The 26,598-nt window shown below is 39.6% G+C and overlaps 2 protein-coding genes across 2 annotated transcripts in view; one reads left to right on the top strand and one right to left on the bottom strand.

Moving 5' to 3' along the window:
* Positions 1 to 601: 601 nt before the first annotated feature.
* On the bottom strand, positions 602 to 16,184 carry slc4a1b (solute carrier family 4 member 1b (Diego blood group)). The gene is made up of 20 exons (XM_038735584.1): positions 16,032 to 16,184; positions 14,066 to 14,140; positions 12,086 to 12,215; positions 10,482 to 10,522; positions 8,810 to 8,990; positions 7,724 to 7,859; positions 6,948 to 7,020; positions 5,987 to 6,029; positions 5,660 to 5,844; positions 4,795 to 5,005; positions 4,480 to 4,683; positions 4,241 to 4,389; positions 3,927 to 4,121; positions 3,540 to 3,788; positions 3,298 to 3,387; positions 2,505 to 2,671; positions 2,184 to 2,425; positions 1,890 to 2,059; positions 1,559 to 1,732; positions 602 to 1,401 (listed from the first exon to the last, which is right to left on the bottom strand). The coding sequence occupies exons 2-20, from the start codon at positions 14,090 to 14,092 to the stop codon at positions 1,321 to 1,323; spliced, it is 2,748 nt and encodes a 915-aa protein (XP_038591512.1). The 5' UTR covers positions 14,093 to 14,140; positions 16,032 to 16,184; the 3' UTR covers positions 602 to 1,320.
* A 5,579-nt stretch (positions 16,185 to 21,763) lies between these two features.
* ngfrb (nerve growth factor receptor b) overlaps positions 21,764 to 26,598 on the top strand; it is a 30,584-nt gene continuing 25,749 nt past the window's right edge. Inside the window, exons 1-2 of the mRNA XM_038736160.1 lie at positions 21,764 to 22,112; positions 25,508 to 25,649. Of these exons, the coding sequence (XP_038592088.1) occupies positions 22,077 to 22,112; positions 25,508 to 25,649 (178 nt within the window). The 5' untranslated portion in view covers positions 21,764 to 22,076. The remainder of the gene's footprint in view (positions 22,113 to 25,507; positions 25,650 to 26,598) is intronic.

Genomic DNA, 26,598 nt, shown 5'->3' with positions numbered 1-26,598 from the left:
GGATCATTTCTAAAGATATATAGATAATATTTATGTTTAATGAATGAATGTAAAAAAAAAAGAAACTAAAGCCCGTTTCCCTTTCCTGTCTCCAGAGGACAATACTTTTCCTGTGTTTCATCACCTGCCCATTTAACCTTCATTTTTGCCATGACTTTCTAATTTTAGCCCTAAGCATCCCCCTCTCTGAATAATAAAGCATTAAAACATATTGTAGCCTACATCTTCCATTACCAGAGGCGATGCTACAAATTCTGTAATCCTGCATCTCACTGAATCGTTCAATCTTTTACTGCCATTTATTCAAGTTTTAAATGTCTTTTAAATACTTTGTCTGGACATTATTTCATGATATTGTTATTTGGCATGAAATAAATGTGTTATATAAAGATTTGATTTGGGAGAACCCAAAGTCTTTTTGTTGGGTGTCCTAGGCATAATTTCCATTTATGTACAAGTTTCAAAGTGAGAAGGAATCAATTATCAAAATCATTTATTTACATATGTATATATCAAGATACATGATTGACAGAGCATTTCATTGGTCCCTGCTTTCCTTAACAACAATTAAAAGCTAACCATACCCAATGAAACTAAGTTGGTCTTTTGGGAGGTAGTTTATTATTTATAGAGAGATGACAAGACGATAACAACACAACATATTTTAACAACACACACAAAAATTTTACATTTTCTCTCTCCAGTGGTGTTGTCCTTTTGCACTCCAGTGTTACCGGTTTGATCATTCTTGCAAAACAAATCTATACTTTGCTTGCATCACCCGTCTTATAAATAATGTACTACTTAATTCAGAGTTTGGATTTTACCCACATCAAGCAAGTGAGTACAATAATAAGTTACATTCAATGTGTGATTGCTTGGGAAAAAAAACAATTTTGGCTTTTGGCACAGTATTTTGCTGTGTGTGATGGCATGATTGGATATTTTTTCATTTCATGTTTGAGTGCCTCTTCTAAATGCCTTTAAAATCATTTGCATTTTTTATGTCTTTCTTTGTAAAAACATTTCATATTATATGAATATTTCCAGATTCAGTAGTGTGTATGGCACAAGCTGTTAAAACAAACCAACATAATGCAAATTGTTTACCTGAGTGACTGTTGAAAACTCTTCAGGAATGTTTGACCAAGACAGTTTTTACTATAAAGATAGACACTGTATCTGCATTTTTCATTAAAAAAACACTCAAAACATGTTTGTGCTCATATGTAGAATAAGCATTCATGTGAGCCATATACAAGTAAAATATGTATCTTTTTCTTAAAATAAAAGGTTGCTAGCAGCTTTCATGGAAGACATCTACAATGGCATCTGAGATTCACAGTATACATCCTGCCCCGGCTCCTCCTCGAATGTGACTTTGGCATCATCGGCATCCAGCTAAAACAGACACAAAATTATTTGTGCTTAACAAACACACACACACACACAAACACCTTCCACCTTATGACCTTTCAGGCGCAGCCATCCACATATTCATTAAAGCACTGCTTGCATCTGCATTACTTTATCGAAATGACAAGAGGTGACCACTTACACATTTCATTTCCACTTCGGTGAAGAGATGCCTGCCCATTAACATGCGTAGCGGGATAGTGAGGATGAGTATGAAGGGAAGCGCAAGGGATACTGGACTGGACTTAACAATCCACAAAACGGCAAGGCACACTATCTGGATGGCCGTGAACAAGTGCATTCGTCCTGTGCTCACCTGTGACCAACATGAAGAAATATTAGTCAGACAGACATGACTACAAATGCGTAAACATTTTGCTTTCTGATGTGATTTAGGGGCTCTAACAGCTGCCAATACACGTGGCATACAGTAGGCCTACATTACTGTTGACACTTTCTATATAGATACTTACTCTGGTGGCGTAGGGTTCATTAGGGTGGTATTTCTTAGGAATGAGCAGAAGCAGAATGCGATCCCACAGCTGGATGCCACTGAGCGATGTAATTCCCATGTACAGAAAGATCCCGAACAAGGCCGACATGGGAATCATCTTTAGGATCGGCTCCATTAAAATTGACAGACCTTGACACAAATAGACATTCAAGTAAAGAATGGCACACTATGTTTTATTGACAGACCTGTAGTTTTCTAGACAGGCAGTCGAGGAAAAGATTAAATTATGACTGGATGATCAGACAGCACCTACCAACCAGCAATGCCACCACAATGCCACTGACCCTCTGCTCTATCACCTTCTCAATCACCGGTTTTGGTCCTTTGCTCATTACGGTGAGGGCGTTGGCGTGGGTGACAGATCGCACCGTGGCGGCACTGAGCCATGGCACACCAAATAATGCGGCGAGCCCTCCCATGCCGACTAAAACCAGCAAGTCAAAGTGGAACCCGGAGCCTTTGACCATCTTCCTCTCAGGTTTACTCACGATCAGACTGTTAACAGATGCAGCAAGATTGGTTAAAGCCAGGGAATGTAATGTTTTGTGATTTCGTTGTTGAGCTAACGACTCACGTTGTGATCTGAGACTCCAGAAAGATCAGAATGAAGACGAGCAAGCCCGGGACACAGCATGCAAACATCATCCATACAGGGAAAGACTGGTGCTCTCCGAAAGGGTTGATAATCCAGCCTCTTTTCTCTGGGTTAGACACCGTCAGACCTTCGGGAACCACTAGTTTCTGTAAAGAAAAAACAACCAGTTTTTAATTAAATATATTACAGAATCAAGTATGCAACAGTCAGGTATCCATGGTGTATAAACTATAAAATGTAAACTGTCATGTTCCAACTCAACAGGACAGTTGGAACAGGATAGTTGATAGATCCATTCATACTGTGATGCAGGGTAAAAATCCACAAAAATTTATTCCAAAGTTTATCTGGAGGTTATATGAGACGTCTGTTAATTAGTCCAAAATTAGTGTTTTCAGTATATAATTCTCTCTTTGTGTTGACCTGCAGTGGAGGAATAGTACCAATTTTTTTTTTTGTACAAAAAAGACAAGATATCCACTTGATTTGACTTGTTTTGATGGCTGAAGCCTCATATTAACTTAAAATTTGAAATACATTTTGCTCAGATCGAGGTCTGTAGATTTTGTCTCCAATCATTTACACTGAAAACACATTAGGTTGGCATATTTTAATGGGTAGTATGAACACAGGGAATGATTACAGAAAGCAAAACATATGGTTCTTATGGGCACTAGACTATTACTTAGAAACATTGTGAATCTATTCTTTAAAATATCAGATGAATTATGCATCTATTCAACACATAAACACTTAGACTAGATGTGCCAACCTGAGTGTAGGTATCGTCGATGTTGTAGTCCACAACAACCATAAGGAAAATGGAAATAGGCACACCAAAGTCACCAAGCAACCGTCTGACCTGGTAAGCACAGATCAGAAACAAAAAAAAAAAATCAATGATTAAAGAGTTTAAAATTTAATTAAAGAAGTGATAACACAAAATAACTATTAACCATTTATATTTGGCAACGTGTCTTTACTGAAAAATCTGGGAGTGGCCTGTGTACTCACTTTTCCAGGAAGAAAAGTGCCATTCTTGAACTGGCGCAGGAAGAAAGCGATAAAGAAGCAGCCAAACATGAGGCACATGGAAAGAAGGGCTGTGTTGGGGTAAGGTGGCTTAATGGTGTTAACAGTAACAGTCGTGTTGCCGGTAGCATTGTCATAGATGACCATCTCTTCCACCTTTGGATGCCAGGGATTTTCCAGTGTTGCGTTCAGATGATCGTAATTCAGAATCAGCGGGTGCTCCTTAAAGATCTACAGAGAGGTCAGAGATTGTAGATCAGGAAAGATTATAATCTGGCCACGAGAAACAGCCCTTTAATCACAGAAATGAAATGTCTCGGATTACGCTGGGACAGATGGAATGTGTGAAATGGATGAAGGTGGTTTTACCCTCCCTAGCTTGGAAAAGGTTTCATAGATGAAGATGAGGGAGATGAGGATGGAGAAGATTTCCTGGGTGAAGCGGGAGATGAAACGCACCAGGAAGCTGCCCTCAAAGGCCACGATGATCACCACGATGATGACCAGCCACACCCCAACCCACACTCTCCCCACAATATACTCAATGCCCTGGGACTTGCAGAACTGAATGAAGAAAACAGGGGGTGAGCTGACTTCAGTAAGATCATATAGATCAGATGAGACTATAAATAAGTCTACAGTTCATGTCTACAGTTCACCTATGATTTGGTGTTGTAACTTACAGCAAAGAAGGCCTCCTCAAACACTAACAGAGGACCAGAGAAACCAATGACCAGGACGGGCTGAGCAGCAACAGAGCAGAAGATGATACCCAGAACGCTGGTGGAAATGAGGAGCTCTGAAACGCCCATCATGTTGTCCACCTTATCAGCTGTAGTGGCAAAGATGGCATCAAAGTATTGGTATGGGATCTGTTGCATAAAACAGCAAAACAATGTCTCATACAAATATGCACACATACCCAGCAGTCCTCCAAAGGTAATGGCAGGAGACAGTGCGGCAAAATAGATGAAGATGATGGCAGCAAGGACCTGAGGGTTAAGAGCATCTGTGATGTCACTCTTGTAGTACTCGTAGCGCCTCTTAATGTCTCGAATCATCCCACCAAATGGTCGACCAGTACGGGACAGGGGGTCTTCAGGTGGAGGCCCGGTAGAGATGGAAACTGGGACAAACACAATTTAACGTGAATACTAAAGTGACAGTAGAAAGCCACTCCAGCAAATATACAAGATACAATCCAAAGTAGCTTTGGGTGTGTGTTGATGGCACTGACCCCTGCGAGCCTTGGAGTCCCGGCGGAGAGTGGGATCAGAGGACCGGGACCTGTCGTTCAGCAGTTTCCTCTGAAAGCTGATAATCGAGCTGAGCATCGCTTCGTTCTGGATCTCGGTGGGTGGGATGACGATGCTGCAGTCCATGAAGCCCGACACGGCGTCTGTCAGCTCTCTGACGCTCTTTGCCTGAAATGCCACCTGATTGAACACCTGGGATGGAGATGGTGGATGGGGGTGTTAGGACTTATGCAGATTGCACACGGTGTGCATATTCATTTCATACTATCAATAACTTTGGTGTAGAGTGGCAATGCATTTTCTACTTTCTAAACATTCGCAGAAGTTGTATGCAACAATAAATCCTGCATGGACATTGATATTCTTCAGGCAGCATCTGAACAAGATAATAATGTATTTTTATTGTAGTGTTGGATTTAGGATGGTCTCAGATGAAGATGCCTTCACCACAAAGAATTCACTTGATTAGATTGTGTTTATGAGAAGAGTGGAAATTATTATGAGAGGAAGAAAGACTGGGGCATTTTTGTTATGCTCTAAAGACTGTTAAGAAGCCCTAATGTGTTTTGAACTTTAACAACTTTCAGTCAAACTAGCTACTCAGGTTAAGACTCCAGTACAGAGGACTTGAGACTCAGTTTGGACTTGGCACATGTAAATCAATGACTTATAACACGCAGCTACTGTAATATTACCACTAGACTGCCCCCTTTTTAATTTCATACTGGGGTAGACAGCAGACTTTCACACCTCTTTAAAAGTCATCATATCTTTTAACTATTAAGTGTTGGTTAATGTGTCACTGCTCACACATTTTAGGTCTGTTGAAAGTCTCAGCCAACTCACTTTATCAGCCATTAGTGCTGCCATGGCACGGCCAGTCTCGTGATAGTCCATGTCAGTCTTGCTGGGGCCAACCAGAACAAAGACGAAGCGTACGGGCACTGGGGCCTCCAAGGCAGAGTCGAGCACCACTGCTTCCTTCAGTCGCACAAACACAACTGTGGGCCTTTCCAGGAAGTCCAAGGCACCTGGTTCAAAGAAACAGAAATAATATATTTATAGGTGAAATCACGCATATACACAAAGGAAGATGTGCATACGAATGCGTCAGTTAAAACACACATTCTGTGTTCAAGATCCTAAATGAAAGCAATGCAAACCCGGGCTTACCTACTAGCACCATGGAGGCCTCAACGCGGTAAGATTCATCTCTCTAAAACAACAGAGAATGAGCAGACCTAGTGAGCAAACACCAGACTTTCTCATGATCATCATTATCAATATATTTTTTTAAATGGCATTTTTAAAGTGGATCTTGTCTTAAAAATGACAGCAGAGGGTTTAAACAATCTATTTAAATCAAATCTGTGAATTAGCACTTTTGCACTTTTTTTGTCTCCTGAAGGACATTACAATAAATAAAACAAAAACAATAAAATGGACAATATGTCCAAACTTCTGAATTTTAATCATTCATCATTTATTTAGAACATTTTTGTTGTAATAAACTACACACAATAAAACCCCTCCCTACCACCCTTTCCCCTCCCAAATAAGAAAGAAGAGTTGAATCTTACTCATTTGTCCCTCAAAACTCCCAGCTCCGTTAGAGTCAAGATGGCCGTGAAGATAGTAAAAACATGGATTTAATAATCTCGTATCGTGCCTGCCTTTAGTAGATCATAACATATCAAGTATGGAATTAATCTGCAGATGCTCCGGTTCAAGATGTTTCAGTTTTTGAGCCATGACAAAGGCCAACATGTGGGCTGCAACAAACTAGGTAGGGCTTGACTTTAGCCTAGCTGATTGCTGGGAATGCCTTTTGATATGCTGTAACATACCTAATAAAAAGGTTTTTCAAAAATTGTGAATCACCTCATCCATGAGAATTTAGGAAGTCATAAATTTGAGCAAAAAAATATTAGATTGATGGAATGAATGCAGCTAAAAAGAAACCCAAAAATAGAGTCCTCAAAAGCCTTTACTCCTCTGAACAACTTTCTAAGTGTGCCAAAAGTCCCTTTCACCATGAAGATCACTGCCATCTTCTCACCATTGTCATGACATCAGGCCATGTTATCATCAATGATACGTTCAGATGGATGATCTAATCAGGGGAACGACTTACCCTTTCTTTGACTGAAAACGTCTGCAGGTCCACCCCATCAGTCAAGGCTTGTCTCTCTGGATCATCTGATTGGCTGGAGGGAGAAAACGGCACGTGTCATTGGCTTGTTTTTGTCAGATTGAAGACTGAGTTGCTCGGACGACAGACAATGAAACCACGCACAGTAGTAATTGAACAAAATAAAATTGAGGACACTGGGGTCTCGGTAATATTTACGGGAATTTACATGACATCAACATTTTTTTAAAGGAATAGTTTGACTCTTTGTTGGACTTTCTGGAGTCTCCACTGGTTACCTGGCCCTGTAATTAGTGAGCTTTAGAGGTGATGGTAGGCTGATTTTGTTACCTTTGGACAGAGCCAGACCAGCTGTTTCACTGTTTCCTTTGTTTATGCTTAAATTTCTTAGAATTTGACTGTGTTCATGAAGAAAATTCAATAAATCACAATTAGGTATTTAGTTTTCACCAGAAAATCCTTTCTTCTTCTGATAAAAGGATCTTACATATTTGGAAGTGTGGAGAGACAATATTTAGACTAAAGTAAGTTACAATCACAGAGGATAACACTGAAAAGTTAAATGGATAAATTCTGGCAACAGAAAAACAAAAGAATCTGACCAAATGACAAATGAGTGCTTGACAAAAGAATAAAATATCTTTGTAAAATGGATGATGATGTTTTCAATCTATTTTCATTTAGATATGTCACAGTGGGTTATGAAGGGCAATGGGGATTGGACCCAAGTCACTGTTGTGTGATGTAACGGAGAAGACCTGCGATTCTGAAGCAGAGATCTCAGCACTCCTTCCTGGTCTCCAGGCCTGATTTCCTTCTTGTTAACCATCTCACTGACCATCTTCTCAGCGATGCCGGTCAGGGTCCTCTCGTCGCAGTTGAAAATCATCACACCTTGACAAAGAAACACATTGGAAAATATTCAGAGATGATTATGAAAAGGAGAGTGGTGCGCTTGTGGTTTGAGGGGTGGTTCAGACAAAATGAGAGGTAAAAGGAAGCGCTGAGAATGCCAGAACTTGCTGCAGTTTAAGTGTTTCTTTTTGGCACTCCAACGGGGTGAAACATACTGTCAGAGAAAATGTAGGGAAGTAGGCAAGTTAGTAATGTATTTTCTTGTATCTGTATCTCAGTAGCTTGTACCTAGACAACAATGATACAACAACGACAAGAATATGAGAATCTGATGCTAAAATTTGTTTTGAGAGTTATGTAATTTGTATACAACTGAATTACAGTGAGAATGAAATAAATAAAAGCATTTATTGAATTATACTCTAATCATCGATGTGTGACCCTTACAGTTACAGAAATCTTCTAATACCACAATGTAGAATTTCTCTGTTACAAGTACACGTCATGCATTCAGACATCTTAAAGTAGACAAATATTAGCAACAAAATATAAATTGTGTGCCAAAAAAGTACTCAGTATGCAGAATTCAAATGTATTGTAATATATTGCTGGTAAAGTTTTGATTAGTTTTTGTTCTACTCGGCTGTTTAATCTATAAGAATTCCTCATAATATAAATGCTGATTTTATTTTGTAATAATCTGAATCTGCAAAATATTTAAAGCTGTTTATTTATGTTAAGGACTGTAAAAATATTGGTGTATAATATTTCCTTCTTTAAGTAGTGGAGTAAAAGTACAAGTAACTCAAAATTCTATCTAAGCTGTGTTTGACAAAATATACTTGAAGCACTGAAAATTATTCTAAATAGACAGATTCATTTGTATATACAGTATATATAAAGGAAAATTTATCATATATATATATGTATACATAGATATATATATATATATATATATATACATGATGATGATGATTTTCCTCCCTGACCTGTGTTCATGGTGCGTCGGAGCTGGATGAGGCTCTTGAAGGTGAGGTAGGAGATGTGCGAGGACGCCCACACCCCGGTCTGAGGGTCGAAGCTCTCCTCGTAGCCCCCCCATCGGCCCGTCTCCTGCCAGTAGGTCTCCTGCTTCTGGTCCTTCATTAGCTCCTTCAGCGCCACGTACCTCTGCGGGCACAGCAGAAAAATTAGAAGTAAGCACTGACTGATATGGTCATAAATGAGGGACACAGAGACAGAGAGGGAACAATCTGGACAGGTCAGGTGGATTATTAAACTTGCACCTCCCACACGTACAGCTTGAGCATGTGATGACCAACTGTGGTTTCACTGTCCACCTCTTACCTGTCAGTGTGTGTACTGTGAGTTGAATATATTTTGTTTCTATGTGACCTGAATTAGAGGGAAAATAGAAAGTACAAAAAGATTTTAAATTAAGAAATGTAAGTTCTGTTAGGCTAAAGATTCACATTATTTTAAGTATGCACATTGAACAGTTGCTGTAATTATTCCTCATGTCTCTATTTAGAATAAAATTCCATCTTTTTCTTGTTGTCCGTCCACTGCAGCTCAACATCATCCAGGGAAACACAAAGAGGGAATTTGGTGCTAAAACAGCTGTAATTTTTGGTAGATACACTCTTGATTTGACTAACTCAGGATGCTGAAACCTCATATTATGTCCTTTAAGTCGTCTCTAAATAAGATGAGTACACTACATACTTATACTACATTATTACTACTATTATATACTAATATCCAGACGTATCTGTAGTCGTAATGCAGATGATGGATTATAAAGTAGTCTACATGTATAATGTTTTATTTAAAATAATCAAGGTCAAAAGGTCATAATTAACTTAAAATAACACACTTTTATAAACACAGTTACAAGGTGCTTTACAGTAAAAACAACAAAGCCAAACCGAGAACCTTTGCTAAAACAATGAGGTGCCAAGGCAGGAGAAGAATATTAATAAAATAAACACAAATAAAGACTATTCACAAAAATTTAATAAATTAAAATAAATTGTGCACAACAGAGTTAAAATGGAAATAACGGCTGGTAAAAATCGGGAAATCTCTTCTGGTAAAAACGAGAGTTAGGAAGCCACATAAAAGATTATGTGATGAGATGCCTGTATTCTGTTACTGTGTAAATGATGTTACTATTTGCATTTTTATTTCAGGTATTTAGTTATTCAGTTAAGTCAAAGTAATTTGCAGTGAGCACAATAAAAGAGAAAGAATGACCAATAAGACTTTAAACAAACCTTACTGAATATTCCTGAGCTTGGGTTATACTTGTAGGTGCAGAGAGCAATAGACAAGTCACTTTGTATCCTTATGGTCCCTTAGACAGATGTCCTCTCTTCAGAGGAGGGTCAGATAAAGTCACGTTCATGCTTCACTAACTCACAAGTATCACACAAATCTACTGTCATTTTTGTCCTCTTGGATCAGGCTAAAGTGGAAAGGTGATGTCCGGGTGACACTTTGAGTCCATAAGGTAAACATGGTGGTTGTCCAGGCTCACTGCCACTGCTAGTTTCCAATGTGGACATGAATGATGGATCGCCTTAGACATGTTTGGACTGTCAATACATGTCGTGTGCCTGCAGTGGACATACAGCGTGGGTGTGTGTCTGTGCCTCTTACCTGACACTGTGCACTGGGGTCGGCGTTGATGTTCCAGGCAGCTGAAACAGACATCGTGGATGCAGTTAAAATCACACTCTGTCACTCAGCAGAGAAATTTTTTCACACATTTTAAAGTAAAATCTTAGTGCATTTGGGGGGTTTTCTGCTATCAAAAAAGTCCTTCTTTACTTTGCTTGTTCAAAGCTTTGCCAGCTAGTGAACAAGAATTACATTAATTACAATTAAATTACAGAATTAATTTTTTTTAATTTGCAACAAAGACATAAATTGTATGGGAAATATTGATTTAGGTTGTAGTTGGCAAATGACCTCAGTCTTGTGTAAGATATCTCCAGAGTTTCCATTTTATCTCAGATTGGACCAGGGCACTGAAGTTGTCTGTGACAACAGAATGATTTATTTCCAAAATACAGCTGAGCAAAGGGGTGGAAGATTCAGATGAGACTGACTAGATGCTGTCTACACTCATCTGTGTGCGTGTGTGTGTGTATGTGTGAAGTACAAATGCACCTTCTTACATGTACAATGAATAACTATACATAATATTATATGAGTAGGTGTAAATGAAGTGTGCACACATAGGTTCATGTCTGCAAGTACATCTTTATACATTCCTGTAAAGTGCCAAGTGTCTCGAGATGAGATGACAATATGTTAGTAACTTTATCTGCTTTGCAAAGATGTTTATGCAGTCTAACCTGCACATATTTGTAGATGTTTCAAAAAGCAATGTGTATGTCCAATTTGCAAAAAGGCAATTTTTTTGTTATAGTCAATAATGCATTTGGGAGGATACATTTAGACGGCAAATTCAGACATTTTGTTTTCATGTTGCTCAATTTGTTTGTGTCAGTTGGACCTTCTTTTAACTCACCTGAGGTTGCAGCATTATATCTGAGCAACTCTTATGTATTATCGTAACTCAAAATGGACCTGTCATATATGAGCCTTGAAGATATGTTTCCTCTCAGGCTTTATCGGTTCCACTGATCACTGAGCCTCCTTACTATTGCTATGTTAAATTTCATCCTCCGTTGTCCCACATTATTAATGCACGAAATCTACAAGCTTCAGTGTCTTACTTTCTTGTGTTTGCAAAGCTTTGTAGTTCAGGCATAATTTCAGTATGACAAAACAGAAAATACTGCACTAATCTTTAAAAATCATCCTAGTGCATAAAGTGTGCAGTTTCCAAGAAGTGCCCTGCTCCCATATTTTTCATGCCATAGCTTTACTTGTATTACTGCACACCATTCATAACTGTAGCATAAAAGGTGACACTTACCTCCTGCAGGCACTCACCAAGCCGACAGCAGGGACAAAGCATGACTTTATAAACACCACCTTTTTAAAGAAGCATGCTGCCTGATAAAGGGTGGGTCCAATACACATCATGCACACACACACACACACACACACACACATATGGACACACGGACACGCACATGTGTTCTGGTCTCACCCATAATATTGACAGTAAATACAATGGCTTGGTATGTGCAGAAAACCAGTCGCACTGTGTCATTATCCTACCATCATCTTATCACATTTAATGTCTGTGTTTGGAGGACAACAAAGGCTTGGATGGCCTGCACGCTCACCTTCAACACCATTGGGATAGGGAGTGAAACCTTGGACTAAGTCGGCTTCCGTCTTCTCTTCTTCCTCTCCCTTCACGATGGTCAACATCTCGTTTGGGATGTAAGTGGAGCACTCCTCTTCACTTTTGTTCTGTTAGAATACAAAACACGATGGAACCACATTTGACCATATCGAAACCCAATTTTTCATTCTTTGGTGACATTTGTATGTTTGTTGACATTCATTAAAGGGTTATTCCAGTGATGTACACTTAACAAAATTATAAACGCAACACTTTTGTTTTTGCCCCCATTCATCATGAGCTGAACTCAAAGATCTAAGACTTTCTCTATGTACACAAAAGGCCTGTTTCTCTCAAATATTGTTCACAAATCTGCCAAAATCTGTGTTAGTGAGCACTTCTTTTTTGCCGAGTTAATCCATCCACCTCACAGTTGTGGCATATGAAGATGCTGATCAGACAACATGGGTATTGCACAGGTGTGCCATAGGCTGGCCACAATAAAAGGCAGTTCCATCACAGCACAATGACACAGATGTTGCAAGTTTTGAGGGAGCGTGCAATTGGCATGTTGACTGCAGGAATGTCCACCAGAGCTGTTGCCTGTGAATTGAATGTTCATTTCTCCACCATAAGCCGTCTTCAAAGGCGTTTCAGAGAATTTGGCAGTACATTTAACCTGCTTCACAACCGCACACCACGTGTAACCACACCATCCCAGGACCTCCATATTCAGCAGCTTCACCTCCAAGATCATCTGAGACCAGTCACCCGGACAGCTGCTGCAACTATCGGTTTATATAACCAAAGAATTTCTTCACAAACTGTCAGGAACCGTCTCAGGGAAGCTCATCTGCATGCTCATCGTCCTCATCAGGCTCTTGACCTGACTGCAACGTCGCACACCCATTGAAGAGGAGTCGACCAACATTCCACAGACCACCATCAACACCCTGATCAACTCTATGCGAAGGAGATGTGTTGCACTGCGTGAGGCAAATGGTGGTCACACCAGATGCTGACTGGTTTCCGGACCCCCTGGTACCCCCCAATACAAGGAAACTGCACAATGCTGTCTGATCAGCACAAACTCACAAGAGACAGATGTAACAGCATAAAATGGTGAAAATAGAAGCAGCTGAGGCCGAGATATCCTATCCTAAATCCCTAGTTTAGATAAAGCTCTAAATAAACGCTGGATCCTACTTCACTCACAATGCAGTTTACAAAACACAGTACATTGACAAGCTTTCGGCCATTTAGGCCTGATCAGCTCTTCTTTACGTTTTTAATGACAGAAAAATATGTACATATGTGCAATAAACACTGATCATACTAGGGGTTACACCCAGAGCACAAGAATTTAATAGATTGAGAAAAAAATTAAAACAACAAAATAAAATAATATAGCAACATTTAATAATACAGCCCACCTTTACAGTGTAATTGTGTTGTCTGAATCAGGTACCAAGAAGATAACGACTGGTTCCTATTGCTACTTAAATGTAGGTATAGAAGAAGAAAACAAGACCATGGGGAACAAGGGACAAAAAGAAAACTAAATTATACTCTTATTTTTATTTTTTTTTTATAAATCCATTTGGAATCGGTATTTCCTCCAAAAAGCACCAATATGTACTTTAGTGTTACCCGATACATATAAGAAAATTAACCTGTAAAAAGCAGGCTTTATTATAAAGTGTTACCAAGACTGTGTTACGTCTATGTATTAAACCACAATTCAACTTCCCAGAATGAAGCTGAAATTTAAAGTGATGTCACTTGAGTCATTTTCTCAGATTTTTCAGAGCTCATCCAGAGCCACCAAGTACATTATACAACTGTTTTCACAGGCTGTATAGTGTTTAATCTGTGGAATTCCCCTTTACATTCAATAATTTCCAAAATGACCTCTGTCTGAACTTGGATGCCATCATTAAGTTTGTGTGCATGTGTGTGTGAGTGCGTTTCCACTCACAGTCTTGAGCAACAAATCAGAGGCCATTGTATCCCAAATCCTGTGTCTCCTGTTGTCAGCAGTAATGTCAATCACCTGTAACACATAGCAGCATGTCATTCATCCTTAAAAACAGTCAACAACAGGTCCCAAGTCTCAGTTTCACAATATCCCAATGACACAAACCGTCACAGACTGCTTTAACTCCCATACAGTCATGTCTCATTATTTAACCTTCACATTGTATTTTGCCACTGGTTTTGAGATTTTACTTATCTTTACTTTACATTACATCTTCAACATATTATTGCTATTGTTATTATTGACACTTTCCCTAAATTTGAGGAAAACCTCAAATGATCTTGTGTCTTTCAGGTATCAAGCACATAACTGTCTATTTCACTGTCAGTAAATATAGACAAGGGTCACAGGGATGCTATCAGCCATCCACATCTGGTTCACACAAGGGACGATCCTACTGCAGCAGGTTATGAGTATAATAAGCCACCAAGCTCATACATGTAGAGACAGTGAGGCTGGGAAATAGGAGTTAATTGGGACATGTGATCTTCAGATGTAACACTTCTTTGAGTCTGCTTGATGGGATTGTTTTTCTGAGGAGTCGGGTGACAGTGAAGCTTAATCCTACGTTGTGTATAATACACTTCAAAGTATTTGTGTAGGTGGCACTAAGGATAATTGTGAAAGTAAGATCCCCTTTATTTACATGACATACAACAGAGTCGACAAAGTGTTTTTCTTCCAGCCTTCATATGGCGTTACACGTTAATTCCTTTTCAATAAGACAATAGTGGTCAGTTAACCATTACTGTCAAACAATAAACCTTCTATTTTTAAAGTTTTGGGAGCATGCCTTAGACACCCTCTCAGTAGGATTCAAACACATCAATCAAAATTTGGTGGGTGATTTCTGTTTTATGTGCAAGTAATTACAGAATGAAATCAAGGCACTGCATGGCAATAATGTTGCTAACAAAATCAAATATAATATACAGTATATATCAATTAAAGTCCAGTGAAAGAGGTTTGACACTAAGATTTGAGAGCCAGAGTTGCTATAACGGTCACTGTCGTGGTTGCTCTCTGTGCATAGTGCTGATATGAAATCACTGGGTAATTTTGAGAATATACTAACAACACTACAGTGGAAGAGTCTTCATCTACTGAGTGAACTGACTGAGCGGAACAAAAGCGGTTACCGATTCAAAAATTTATCATTACAGTAGTTACACATTCACTATTATACAAAACATATCACTTTAAAAAACACACTTTACTGTTAGATTAAACTATTGTTGTTAAAATTAGCTCAACCTCAACAAATATCAAACATTCTGCTCACAAGTTATGATATAACAGTGAGAAATCTTTTTACATAATGAGTAATTTCAGTTTGGTGCATAATAACATTTTACTGATAATACGTCTGTGCGTCTGACTGAAGTAAAAAAGAAGAACATTTAAAAAACAAGCAAACTGCTGTATTTGCCGGTGAGTAAAGTATAGATAATATAGAAATGACTCATGTTGAAATCTATACATGCACGCATTCTTTAAAATGTTGACAGATTAAGCCAGAAGTGAAGTTTCTACAAAAAAAATACTGTACTATCACAGTCAATGGATTAAATCGTAATACTCTTTATTTCCAGAGCAAGTCCATGTTACTAAGTGCTTCAAAGTTAGAAAAAAACAACAACACACACGTCGTAAAACCATCAGGTTTTAAAAGAAAAAAATAAAAGTGGTCAGAAAAACATCAGTGGAGAGCATCTTTGTCCTAAAAGACAAATACAAGATAGATAGATGCCCAAATCCTTTTGATAGATTGTTAGTGTGCCTGTAGGTCTGGCAGCACACATATTGCAAGCAGCAGTTCTTGGTAGCTGGCGTCACATAACTGGACCCAAACGCAGACATATGACGCAACAGAAAGGATTAAAAGAAAGGTTAGGATGATGCTTACAGTTGGTCACAGGCAAGGAGGATCAGACAAACAACTCCAAAAACCAGCAGGCAGGCAGGACATCAGCAACAGGCAGAGGAGGAAGCAGGAATGGCTGGCTGCCAGACAGAAATCTGGCAAAAAGCATTTGGAAAACTGTCCTTTATGAAGGGGCTGAGGAACAGCAGCTGTGGAGGCAGGAGACTGATGACAAGAGATGTCAGGTGATCAATGGAGGAGAGAAACCTGCTGAGGGTGCCTGGTGGGCAGGTGAGGTATGACTAGATGACAAACTACTGTATATGTGGATATCACAAGGAAAAGGGACATTTTTAAAGCACATTTTGTTTCCTGCTATTTTTTAGTTGCAAACTTCATTCACTACTGAGTCACCTCAGTGATGCCCATCAGTGAAACGTGAGATCTATTAAAGATTTTGGTGTTGTAACTAATAGCTTTATTAATGCGTTGTACACATATAGATCAGTTAGTTAATAAAGAATAAATAAGGACAGTTTTTGGGTTGCCAGGTTGTCGGCAATGGCATTGCTTTTTAGCTATTTGTAATTTTTCAGCAAGACCCCTCCAAGGGACTGTTTAACCCACCCTCTGGAAAGGAGCTGCAGTGCATTCAGACCAAAATTTTAGTAGGCAATACATCAAGTAATGACATGGCATGCAGCAAGACAGGCTGGAGGAGGATAAACACGATTTTGCTTTTACAATCTGGCAACCAATAACTTGTTTTACATACTCTTGAAAGTGATTACACATCAGTAAATTATTTATTAACCATCAGTGATAATCCCTGAAAGTAAGCATTGTTAGAAGCCCAAATATTTGAATCTCTAAATACCTAGGCATACTTATTATCCTTTTTCAAAGAGAAGAATTTAATTGTAACAATTAGTAGAATTTGATGCTTCCCTTAAAAGACTGTAGATTGTCTACAGTTGTGATTTCTGACAGGAGGACAGTCTTCAGCTCAACAGGGGGCAGCATTGTCTCAGTCATGGCAGCATGATCATCAGTGAGAGCAGTAACTCAAATCTAGGAGACACACAACACAATCTTTAGTTTCTTGCACAAACCAATAATGATTTTAGAGGCTACACTTTCTTGAACACATACATAATATTCTAAAAGAATAGAAATATTATTGGCATCAGAAGACAAACCTGACAACTAAAAGGGGGTTTTATTGATTTATGCCTACATCAACTTTCCAATTCAACCAACATCCACTTGAAAGCCTTTGAACCCTTTTGCTGCCCAGACTGAAGACACTTTGGTCACCTTGACACAACATGGAAAAGCCACATATTGGAAGAGAGTATATCCTAGAAACAAAAGTGAACTACACCTGCATTTGAAGTCAGAATACACAGTGTATTTACTGCAACATACAATTTACTCAAAAAAGAGAAACACATTTGGGAGAGCAAAAAACACCAAACAAAATCAAGTAGATTACCTAAGGAAAAGAACCACTTTTATTTAAAAAAAATAAATAAATACGATACAAAGTGAGTATATCTAAAATTCTGGCTGTAAAACTATAACTTTGAAAACAAAGTCGAGATGATGGGCTCAATTCAACAGGTTACTATTGTCCCTGTGAGCGCATGTACTTATATCAGCCGAATCTGTGTGTCTCTGGACGCATAATGGGCTGCATTGACAGTCAGCAGCCTGAAGCTCATTTTTTACCCCAGTGTGTTAAACCCAACTGTGTCTGCTCAAATCTGATCAATACAAAGGCCTGTTCACACAGCCGCCCCCAAAAGTCCCTTGAATGTCTGCTCTAATACACCAATAGAGCAACAAAAACACTTTGAAATTAATGCTTTTTATTATTGATCTAGCAAACATGTTTTACACAGTCACACGGACTTCATGCTAAACGGAAGAACAGACATGACTGTATACACACAGAGAATATCAACATAGGCACACACGCCATTACCATCAACATTGCGGGACTCTGGTTTCAGGTCAGGTCTCCGTGGAAAGGTCACTTCACAAGTTCTTCAACAGGGGAGACACATTTATTAATTTATTCACTCATGTATCTTTACCTGTAAGAAGACTGGCAGGGTTGATAAGAACGAAACAGCTCAAACAAACAGCTTAGAAAAAACAGTAAAGAAGCAACCCTGAAAATGATCAACAGGAAAACACACCGCTCTATATTCTAATGTTAAATCAAATGACTTAGAATCCTTAGTGGCAAAATATTTTTTTAATATTATTTTTAAATGCTCTGTATTTGTATAGCGCCTTTCTAGTCTTTTCAACCACTCAAAGCACTTTTACAATACATCTGCATTCACCATCATTTCTTCTTCACTGAGCGTAAGTGCTTAAACAGAAATTACCATTCACACACAGGCACAGAGGCAATTCGGGGTTCAGTATCTTGCCCAAGGACACTTTGACATGCAGCCTGGAAGAGACCAGGATTGAACCACTGACCTCCCGATTAACAGGCAACCCGCTCTACCTCCTGAGCCTCAGGCAGCTCCCTCCACAGCCTTTGTGAGCTGTGGCAGCTAGTGAAGAATGGGTGGAGGGGAGGGTGTACAGTAAAGAGAGAGAAAAGGGGATAGACAGATCAGATCAATAAAGCGTAGATGAGGGAGTCCCACGGGAAGAGGCCGGGTGTGTTGCCATCTGGCCCGTCGGAGGTTCACTCTGGCTCTGTGCAAAATGAACCAGTTGTTTCATCCCCACAGCAGACACACAAGGAACTAAAGGATATCTGCACCAACTCACCAGCCCGATCCTTTATTGCACATAATGATGCAACTTGTTGTTTACCAAATGCACTACATAACAGGAATGCACCGCTGGCACTGCAGTGCTCTAAAGGTTCTTTCTAAACACAACATGATATCACTCCCATGCCAGTTATTGGTATGAGTGCTCTCAGAGTAATTTAAGGGCTTCCTAGGCTCGCCATATGATGCCCCTCCATCTATTACAGCACATTAGAAGAAAAGCTAGCATGGAGACGATGGATCACATTGCCAGTGCTGTTTGTGCGCCTCTATTGCTGCTGTTGTATGAGTGACAGGTGGTCTCCTCTTCCTCTTCAGGTTGGTGTTCGTAAAAAACAAAACAAAAAACAAATTTCACATGTTGAAGATGAATACACTTGTGTGTCAGGAGATATACTCATGAATTAAAAACATGATACTTTCACAAGCATGGAAAGCTTACCAAGACTGAGACAGATGTAGACGCACACAAACACACACACTGTTTTCCGCAGGACCGGCCACATGGAACAGAATCCTTTTCTCAGAACCTGAGATGGGACAGTGAACTTCTCCTAGACCACCCATCCTCTGTTAACTCACTGGTGACAGATGGTCAGTGTGTGTGTGTGTGTGTGTGTGTGTGTGTGTGTTTGTCACTGTTTGTGTGTGTGTGTGTCCAGGTGCTTGCATCTGTATGCATGTGACAAAATACAGCTTTGTTTTCACATCCACATTTCATAAAATTGTCTGCATAATCTCGCCTTTTTTCTTCACTTTTCCAGTGATTATAGTAGTGATACTGGCAATGTACAAAATCTTTGTTCCAAAAATAAAGTGGACATCCAGATCTTAGCTTGGTTGGCTGTTTCAGTTCCCTATAACATCTTACTAACTAAACTAACTGTAAACTAAAATGTTATATTATGGACATTTAAAGGGAAAGGAGCATTTAACTTTTTACGATTAACCTTTGTTCTTCCTCAGATTTTATAAATTCCCGGAAAGATGTTTGAAGTGACTTACTAACTGGATTCAAATACAAAGAAATTATGTAATTCAACAAAAACAAGTGTTAAAATCTAATAATTTATGTCACTATGATCTGTTTATAGTCTCCGATTTAATGGGTTATGTAAGATTATACCATTTCTTTCATAGCCAACGTGTTCAGAGTGGGTTGTTTTTTGTAGCCTTCATGACATCGAAAAACAGCATTTGTATAGAGTGATTTCAGGTGAAATAAGCAGTGATTCACTTTAATGAGTTACAGTGGCCACACTGAAAATGAGATTAATCAATTTTGGCCCATATAAGTGACTCTGAAAATGGATTTTCTTTCATTTCGTCTGCCTGTTTCTCTCTCTCTCTTTGCAATCATGCATTATTTATCCACCCATAGCAACCCAGCTTCCTCTTTCTCCTCATCCGCTGCCCCATGTCCCCCACTGCTCCCTCAATCCTGTATGGTCTCTATAAATCACTGTCTCATTAAGATGATACAGAGAGAAAAGCCATTTCTGAAACTTAAAAGCACATACACATAAATGGCAGACATGTTGGAAGTTTTTTTTGAGGGAATTTGAAATGGGGCTTCGACTTAAATGCCAGACCTGGGTGCAACATGCATTATGTTGGGACTTTTACCTATGTTAAAAGCAGTTTTACACAATCTCCTGAGTGACATCAAGAATCATTACACTAGACACTTTTTTTTATAACAACACAATATAGAAACATGAGACCTTTAGCTGCAGGAGGTTGGGAGCACATGCGTGGCTCACAAAAATTTTTCCAACTACTATATGAATCCTCATCTACTGAAAATAAAAAAATCATACTCACAGCCTACTGTGCTCCACCTGCTGAAAAGTTACCAATATAACAAGTGGAATATATGTTAAATGGGGTAAAAAATGAAAGATCACAAGGACTGCACTACTTAATAAAGTAATAACATTGTAATGTCCATGATGGACTATTATCGTGCCAGAAATAATTTTGTAGCAACCACTTCAGTGCTCTACAGAGTATCACAGTGAACTCCATTAAACATACAGAGACAGATACAAGTTTCTGTGTTTTGCTGCAGGGAAATTCAGTTTGTGAAGAGTGCTCAAACATGACAGACTCTCACAAACAACTTTGACATTCGTATAAATCAACCTGGTGTTCTTCAACACATTGAACGGGGTGACATGTATAGTCATGATCTGAAGAAAAACAGGACATGCTCCCCAGTTTATATCAGACCATCATATGGCCCCAGGTGTTGGCCTAATCCAACACTAGATTGCCTTTTCTTATGCATAAAGGCAGCAGTGTTTCTGATGAGAGCCATCCTGTGATTCCACTTAACTCCCACAGAAAAATACTATTTCTTTATTTAATGGAAAAGAGGGCCCTTTAATAATGACACAGCAATTTGTATGTATCTAACTTAGGCATTAGACTGTGGAGTGATGTGGGGTGAGGCAATAAAAGTTTGCTTTTACTTTAAATGTTGCATGTACACTCCTGCAAACTAACAAATTAGTGCATGTATACCTGTGTGGATGTCAGGATTCTGGGTTAAAGGCACAGTCACAGTCTGTAATGAGAGCGAAATGTGTTGCTGTGGCTGCTGTCTTCAGGCACTGACAGGCAGTAAAACAAGGTCAGTTCAGTGCTTCTGGCATAAATAGACAGCATTCCGGTGCAATTCAGTTTTTGAAGTCCCTCAAAGGTGGTAAAGCTGCAGAAAAATTTCATTTAGTCAGTCACTTTAATTCAGTTGGCAAAGTCTGCAAACCACATCCTTAACGGACGATTTACACAAGACTTAATTTAACAGAGGATAGAAATTGAAGGTGGTTGGTTTGTCCGACTCAGCAAGTAGCTACTCAGCTAGTATAGTATGAAGCAGTTAAGAGAGAGAGCAGGCTCGTGTGTGTGTGTGTGTGTGGGCGTGGAGAGGGAGACCGCTCTTTCCCTAAAGCCTTGAGCTGAGCGCGTCTGTCACATGAGCCCAGTATGAGAAAAGCGCACAGAGCCGAACATCCAATGGGCCGATCTCAGCGAGTTTCCTCACTGACTGGATTCTGCCATCAGCCCGAGCTTCTGGACTGAGCGAATCCCCGCTGAGATACACACCTGGTAGCGAACTTGGAGAGTTTTTCCCACCCCTTAAAAAGTAAACTCAGAAGAAGCGCACGGACGCAGCGATGACAGCCGAGTTTATGTCTATTCGAAGTTAGTGAGACCCGCATCCTGCTGCGCTGCATCCGATCCGGTTGACCCTTCTGGGAAGATACAACGAAGATACAGGATGAATTCCGCTTTCATAGCAGTGTTACTTGGAGTGGTGAGTATAGCCTCTTACATAATCAAAGTGTGTTTTAAATGTTTGCCATAAACGTAACTTGGGTAAGTCATTCGTTTATCGTCAACACCTGCGCAAATGCGCAGGGTGGGGTAGTTTTTACGTAGTGGGAGTTTGTGAGAAACTTCCCACAGATTTTCCTCCTTCCAGTATATAGCAGCCAACAAGTTTTGACAGGAAACGTACTGAAAAATCTGTGTAAGTTACAGGCTTTCCCCTGCACCGAAGTGAGATTTAATGCCATAACTAACTGTATGACAGTTTTAAATTTAACAAGTTTGATCTCTTTTTGATGTGTCACTTGTTAAGATGTTTTTCATAGATATTTAAAGTCTGGAAAGTAAGAGTCCGGATCCTTGCACCTGTCCTGTCTTCAGTCCCTGGCTAACAGTGTAAAGCAGATTATGCAGCAGCCATTCATTGTTGATACTCAAGAGCTCCAGTTGCTGGATGTGTAGTTCCACCCTTCTCAGTTACATGTGGCCCTGCAGACAGCGGGACAATAACACATGTCATTGGTCTCTGCATTAACTGATGAGGGCTTTGGTGAATTTACGGATTTTTCTCCATTACCAGAGAGGATACAAGAAAACTCTGGGGAGCCACAGCTCATAATCTCCTTCATTTATCTCTGAGTCCCTCAAGGCCTTGCAGGCTAAGGACAGAAAATAATTATTTTCTATCTGACAGGACGCGTTCAGTTGGGGCTGCACAGGGCTTTGTCAAGGTCCTGGTTTAGGAACAGGCTGCATCACTGATACATGACAGCTGCTCACACTGATGGGTATGCATCCTCTGCTGGTTCAGCACATGCAATATTGATACAGCCTGAACCCATCCCCCCTCACTCTTTCTTTCCTTCTTCCACCTCATGCTCTCTGCTTCCTTGTCTGTCTGTCGGTCTGTCTCTGACTCTCACCTCATAAGGAGATGATGATTCAGCGTTGTTTGGGAAAGCATTAGCTGTAATTTCTTTGCCACCCAGTGTTCCGACGGCAGTTCAGGATCCATGCCTGGTTTGAAATTAGGCCCAGCTTATTGGAAGGCTGGTATGGTGGAACTCATAATGGCTTAACAAGCGTTGACATCTGAGGTCTGGAGGTTAAGTGCCTCCAACTGAAAATTGACTTGAACATTAGTAAGATTGGTTGGCGCTCTGAAGTTATGTGTTCAGATGCTTCTGCGCATGCATTTGTGTGCGTTTGTTGCTGTGTGTGATCAACTCGCTTTAGCTGCAGGGAGATCGGCTGACAAAAGTTGAAGAGTGCAACCCTCAAACTCATCTAAAAGCCAATTACAGGAAACGTGCAAGCTCGAGCTACAACTTGCTAAGTGCTGCGCATCCTTTTCTTTCAATCCACAAGCTATTTTCTCAAATCAAATTACCCCCTAATTTAGCCATATGCACAACTTGACAATCATTAGTGATGCACATGAGTCTCAGTCGCACCCACACCCGGAGCTAGAATAGAGTCAGAGTAAAAATAAGTGGAAGCCAAATGCTGGAACTTGGAGTCATTTCAAAAGCGTCATTTTGGAGCAGGTTTGTTCACTTGTGAGTTTGTTTATGCATCTGTGCAAATGCATGTGTGCCAATGGGTGTGTGCAATGGATGAGCAAGGGGGCAGCTCAGGGGAAAGCAGGACAGAGATGCGGTGACAGATTTGATTCATCTATGTGATTCAGGTGTGCGTGAATGTGCTGGGATGTGGAAACATTTAATAGTGTGCACAGCGAGAATTTCACATCTCAAATGTAAATTTTTCTAGAAAACAATAATGATACGAAAACCATTTTTGTGCATATTCATTGGGTTTCTGCAAGTTTTGGTCAGACCAATGATCCTAAAACAGCAGAGGAGGATACATTCATTTAATGGAAATGAAAACATAAAAATGCACCAAGACTAGAGTATCTGTGTCTTTTGAACATCTGATCATTTTGAGGTGACTAACATGACAGGAACACAAATCATGAACCTAAATGTCAGAGCCAAATATACGTACATGCTGGAACATGGACAACATGGATAACTGAATACCAGAGACTGGGAGGTGAATGGGCTGTGACACCTTCAAGGGCAAGAGGGAGACACACACACACACACACACACACACACACACACACACACACACATTATGTGTCAGCTGACTCAGAGGTACCTGAGGGGACACTTGATGTTCATTCGCACTATTCTCTCTTATCAACAACATTCCACACACACCTGAACGCTGACACCTGACAATTTATGTTGAGTGTACTTCCTTCCCACTATTGCACCCCTCAGTATACGCACATGCATGCAACACTTTGTTAATGTTAACATTTAAACAGTTAAACATGTTGTTCATGTGTTTGTCGGAGAAAACTACAATACTACAATACTACAAAACTACAATAGGCCTACACTTTAAAATCCCACCTCAGCAACTTTTTATGATATATCAATAGATCAAAATAAGTTATAGTGTTCATTTGTCCCCTGATCTGTGGCCTGTCTGCCAACAGAAGATTGTTTTTAGGCCATCATTTATGCCAAACGTCATAAATAACGGCCTAAAAACAATCACTTCTCATGTATGTGGAGAGAAGGAAAGACTCTCTTATTGCTCGGTGTCAGAGGGCAATCTTTGCTTGTATCAAGGTTTGCTATGGGGATTAATGTGTGCGGAGGATAAAAAAGACCCCGTGATGATATAATGCAAAAGGTCAAACAAACTCAAAGGTCTCACACAGCCTCCGAGAAACATCCAGGTTCATTCAACACAAAACACTCAACAGGTTACTGTTTGTGCTTTGAGCAATGTTTCTGTGCAACCTTACATTGCAAGTCCCATGTGTCTGAGGTTGAAAGCAGTTCAACCAAAGAGTGATTTTTCCTCCTTAGATTGTTCTATTTGAATACTTTTACAAGCCTGATAAGAAGCTATTTAGTATTTCACAAGAACACAGAAAATAGAGAAAGAACCTGGAACAATGGAAAATGCTGTGTAGCTGAAATCTGCCTTTTATTCTTTCCCTTCCCATTTATCATTTCACAGAGCCTTATTTTTTTTTATCTTGCAGCCAGTTGCAAGGTCCTGACTCCAAGGCTGGAAACCACTGGTTCAGTGGTTCCAAAATAAATGTAAGGGGGCGCAAGATGATTAAAGGAATGAGAGACAGAATTCTGCTTCACAGAGCATTGTTTGTTTTGTCTTTCTCTTTATTGCTTTTTCCTGTGAAATGCCATTCGCAACTCTGGAAATGAAAAATAAATTAAAAACACTCATTGCACATGCTAGACATGGCTTCAATTAAGACACCAAATAATAATTTTTCACACTGCTGAATGTAAATGTTTCTTTGAATTATCTCTCTTATATGGTGATTGGCAGGTTGGGGCTATGGCCAATAAGGAGGATTGTATCTCGGGCCAGTACACAAAAAGCGGAGAATGCTGTGAGCAGTGCCAGCCTGGCGAGGGTGTCGTCAAACCATGTGATGTCACACAGACTGTTTGCGCCCCCTGCCTTGACAGTGAGTAACACACAAAAAAAACATCTGTGCAAATAGCATGTGCACACACATTCACAATTTATAATGGCCATATGAGTGCAAAGACAATCATTTAGAAGTCCACAAAAGCATGTGTGCTCTTGGGCATTGATGCTTGAGCTGTATTGGTCACATGCCTTAATTAAGAGATAGTGACACACACACACACACACACACACACACACACACACACACACACACTCAAACATACTCAGTTCTGCTTTAATGATCAGTGATTTAATGTTTCATCTGACACAAAAAACACTGCTGCCACTGTCGCATTCTCTCTGTAAGTTAAATCATCCTTCTACAAATCCTCTACTGTACTTTCTGTCCCTGGAGAAGACACATGGTTCAAACAGCAGTTTTATTTATACGATTTGAGTCAGTATGAGTAAGTATGCAGGATCATAAATAACAACAATGTTTCTGCAATGTTTGAATTAGGATCCAAAATCGTGTTGTTGGCCAATAAAATAAATCTGGATGATGGTTTCTGTAGCATCTGGCAAAACAATCTTGTTTTAGTATGACATTAATAGTTAAGATGCTATAGCATATTCTTTTGTTTAGTAGTAATAGTTGTATTGGTTGTAGTTCACACTTTATTGAACTTACTCTTGGATTTTTTAAAACATAACTCTTCTACAGAATTGAATATTAACTCCAACTTTTAAAGTGAGGAAAGTAAACAGCCAGGCTAGTGATTCTGTGATGCTGTATTTAGACCCAGCCTCTGGCTCTGGAGGCAACTGGATAGACCTACAACCAATCAGAGCGACGAAACATGTGGTATAGCACTGAATGACACATGCAAGTTGGGTTGGTGCTTGGTCTGTTTTTAGCAGGAAAAATATTGCAGCCTGGTCACAAACTTTCTCAAATTACAGCTAAACAGTACACTAAAATGTGCTTCTGAAAACATTTAAGG

The sequence above is a fragment of the Micropterus salmoides genome, unplaced genomic scaffold, assembly GCF_014851395.1.
Source record: "Micropterus salmoides isolate LMB-PRFRI ecotype aquatic unplaced genomic scaffold, ASM1485139v1 Ms_hic_scaffold_21, whole genome shotgun sequence".
NCBI lineage: Eukaryota > Metazoa > Chordata > Actinopteri > Centrarchiformes > Centrarchidae > Micropterus > Micropterus salmoides.
This window is presented reverse-complemented; position numbering and strand designations above follow the sequence as displayed.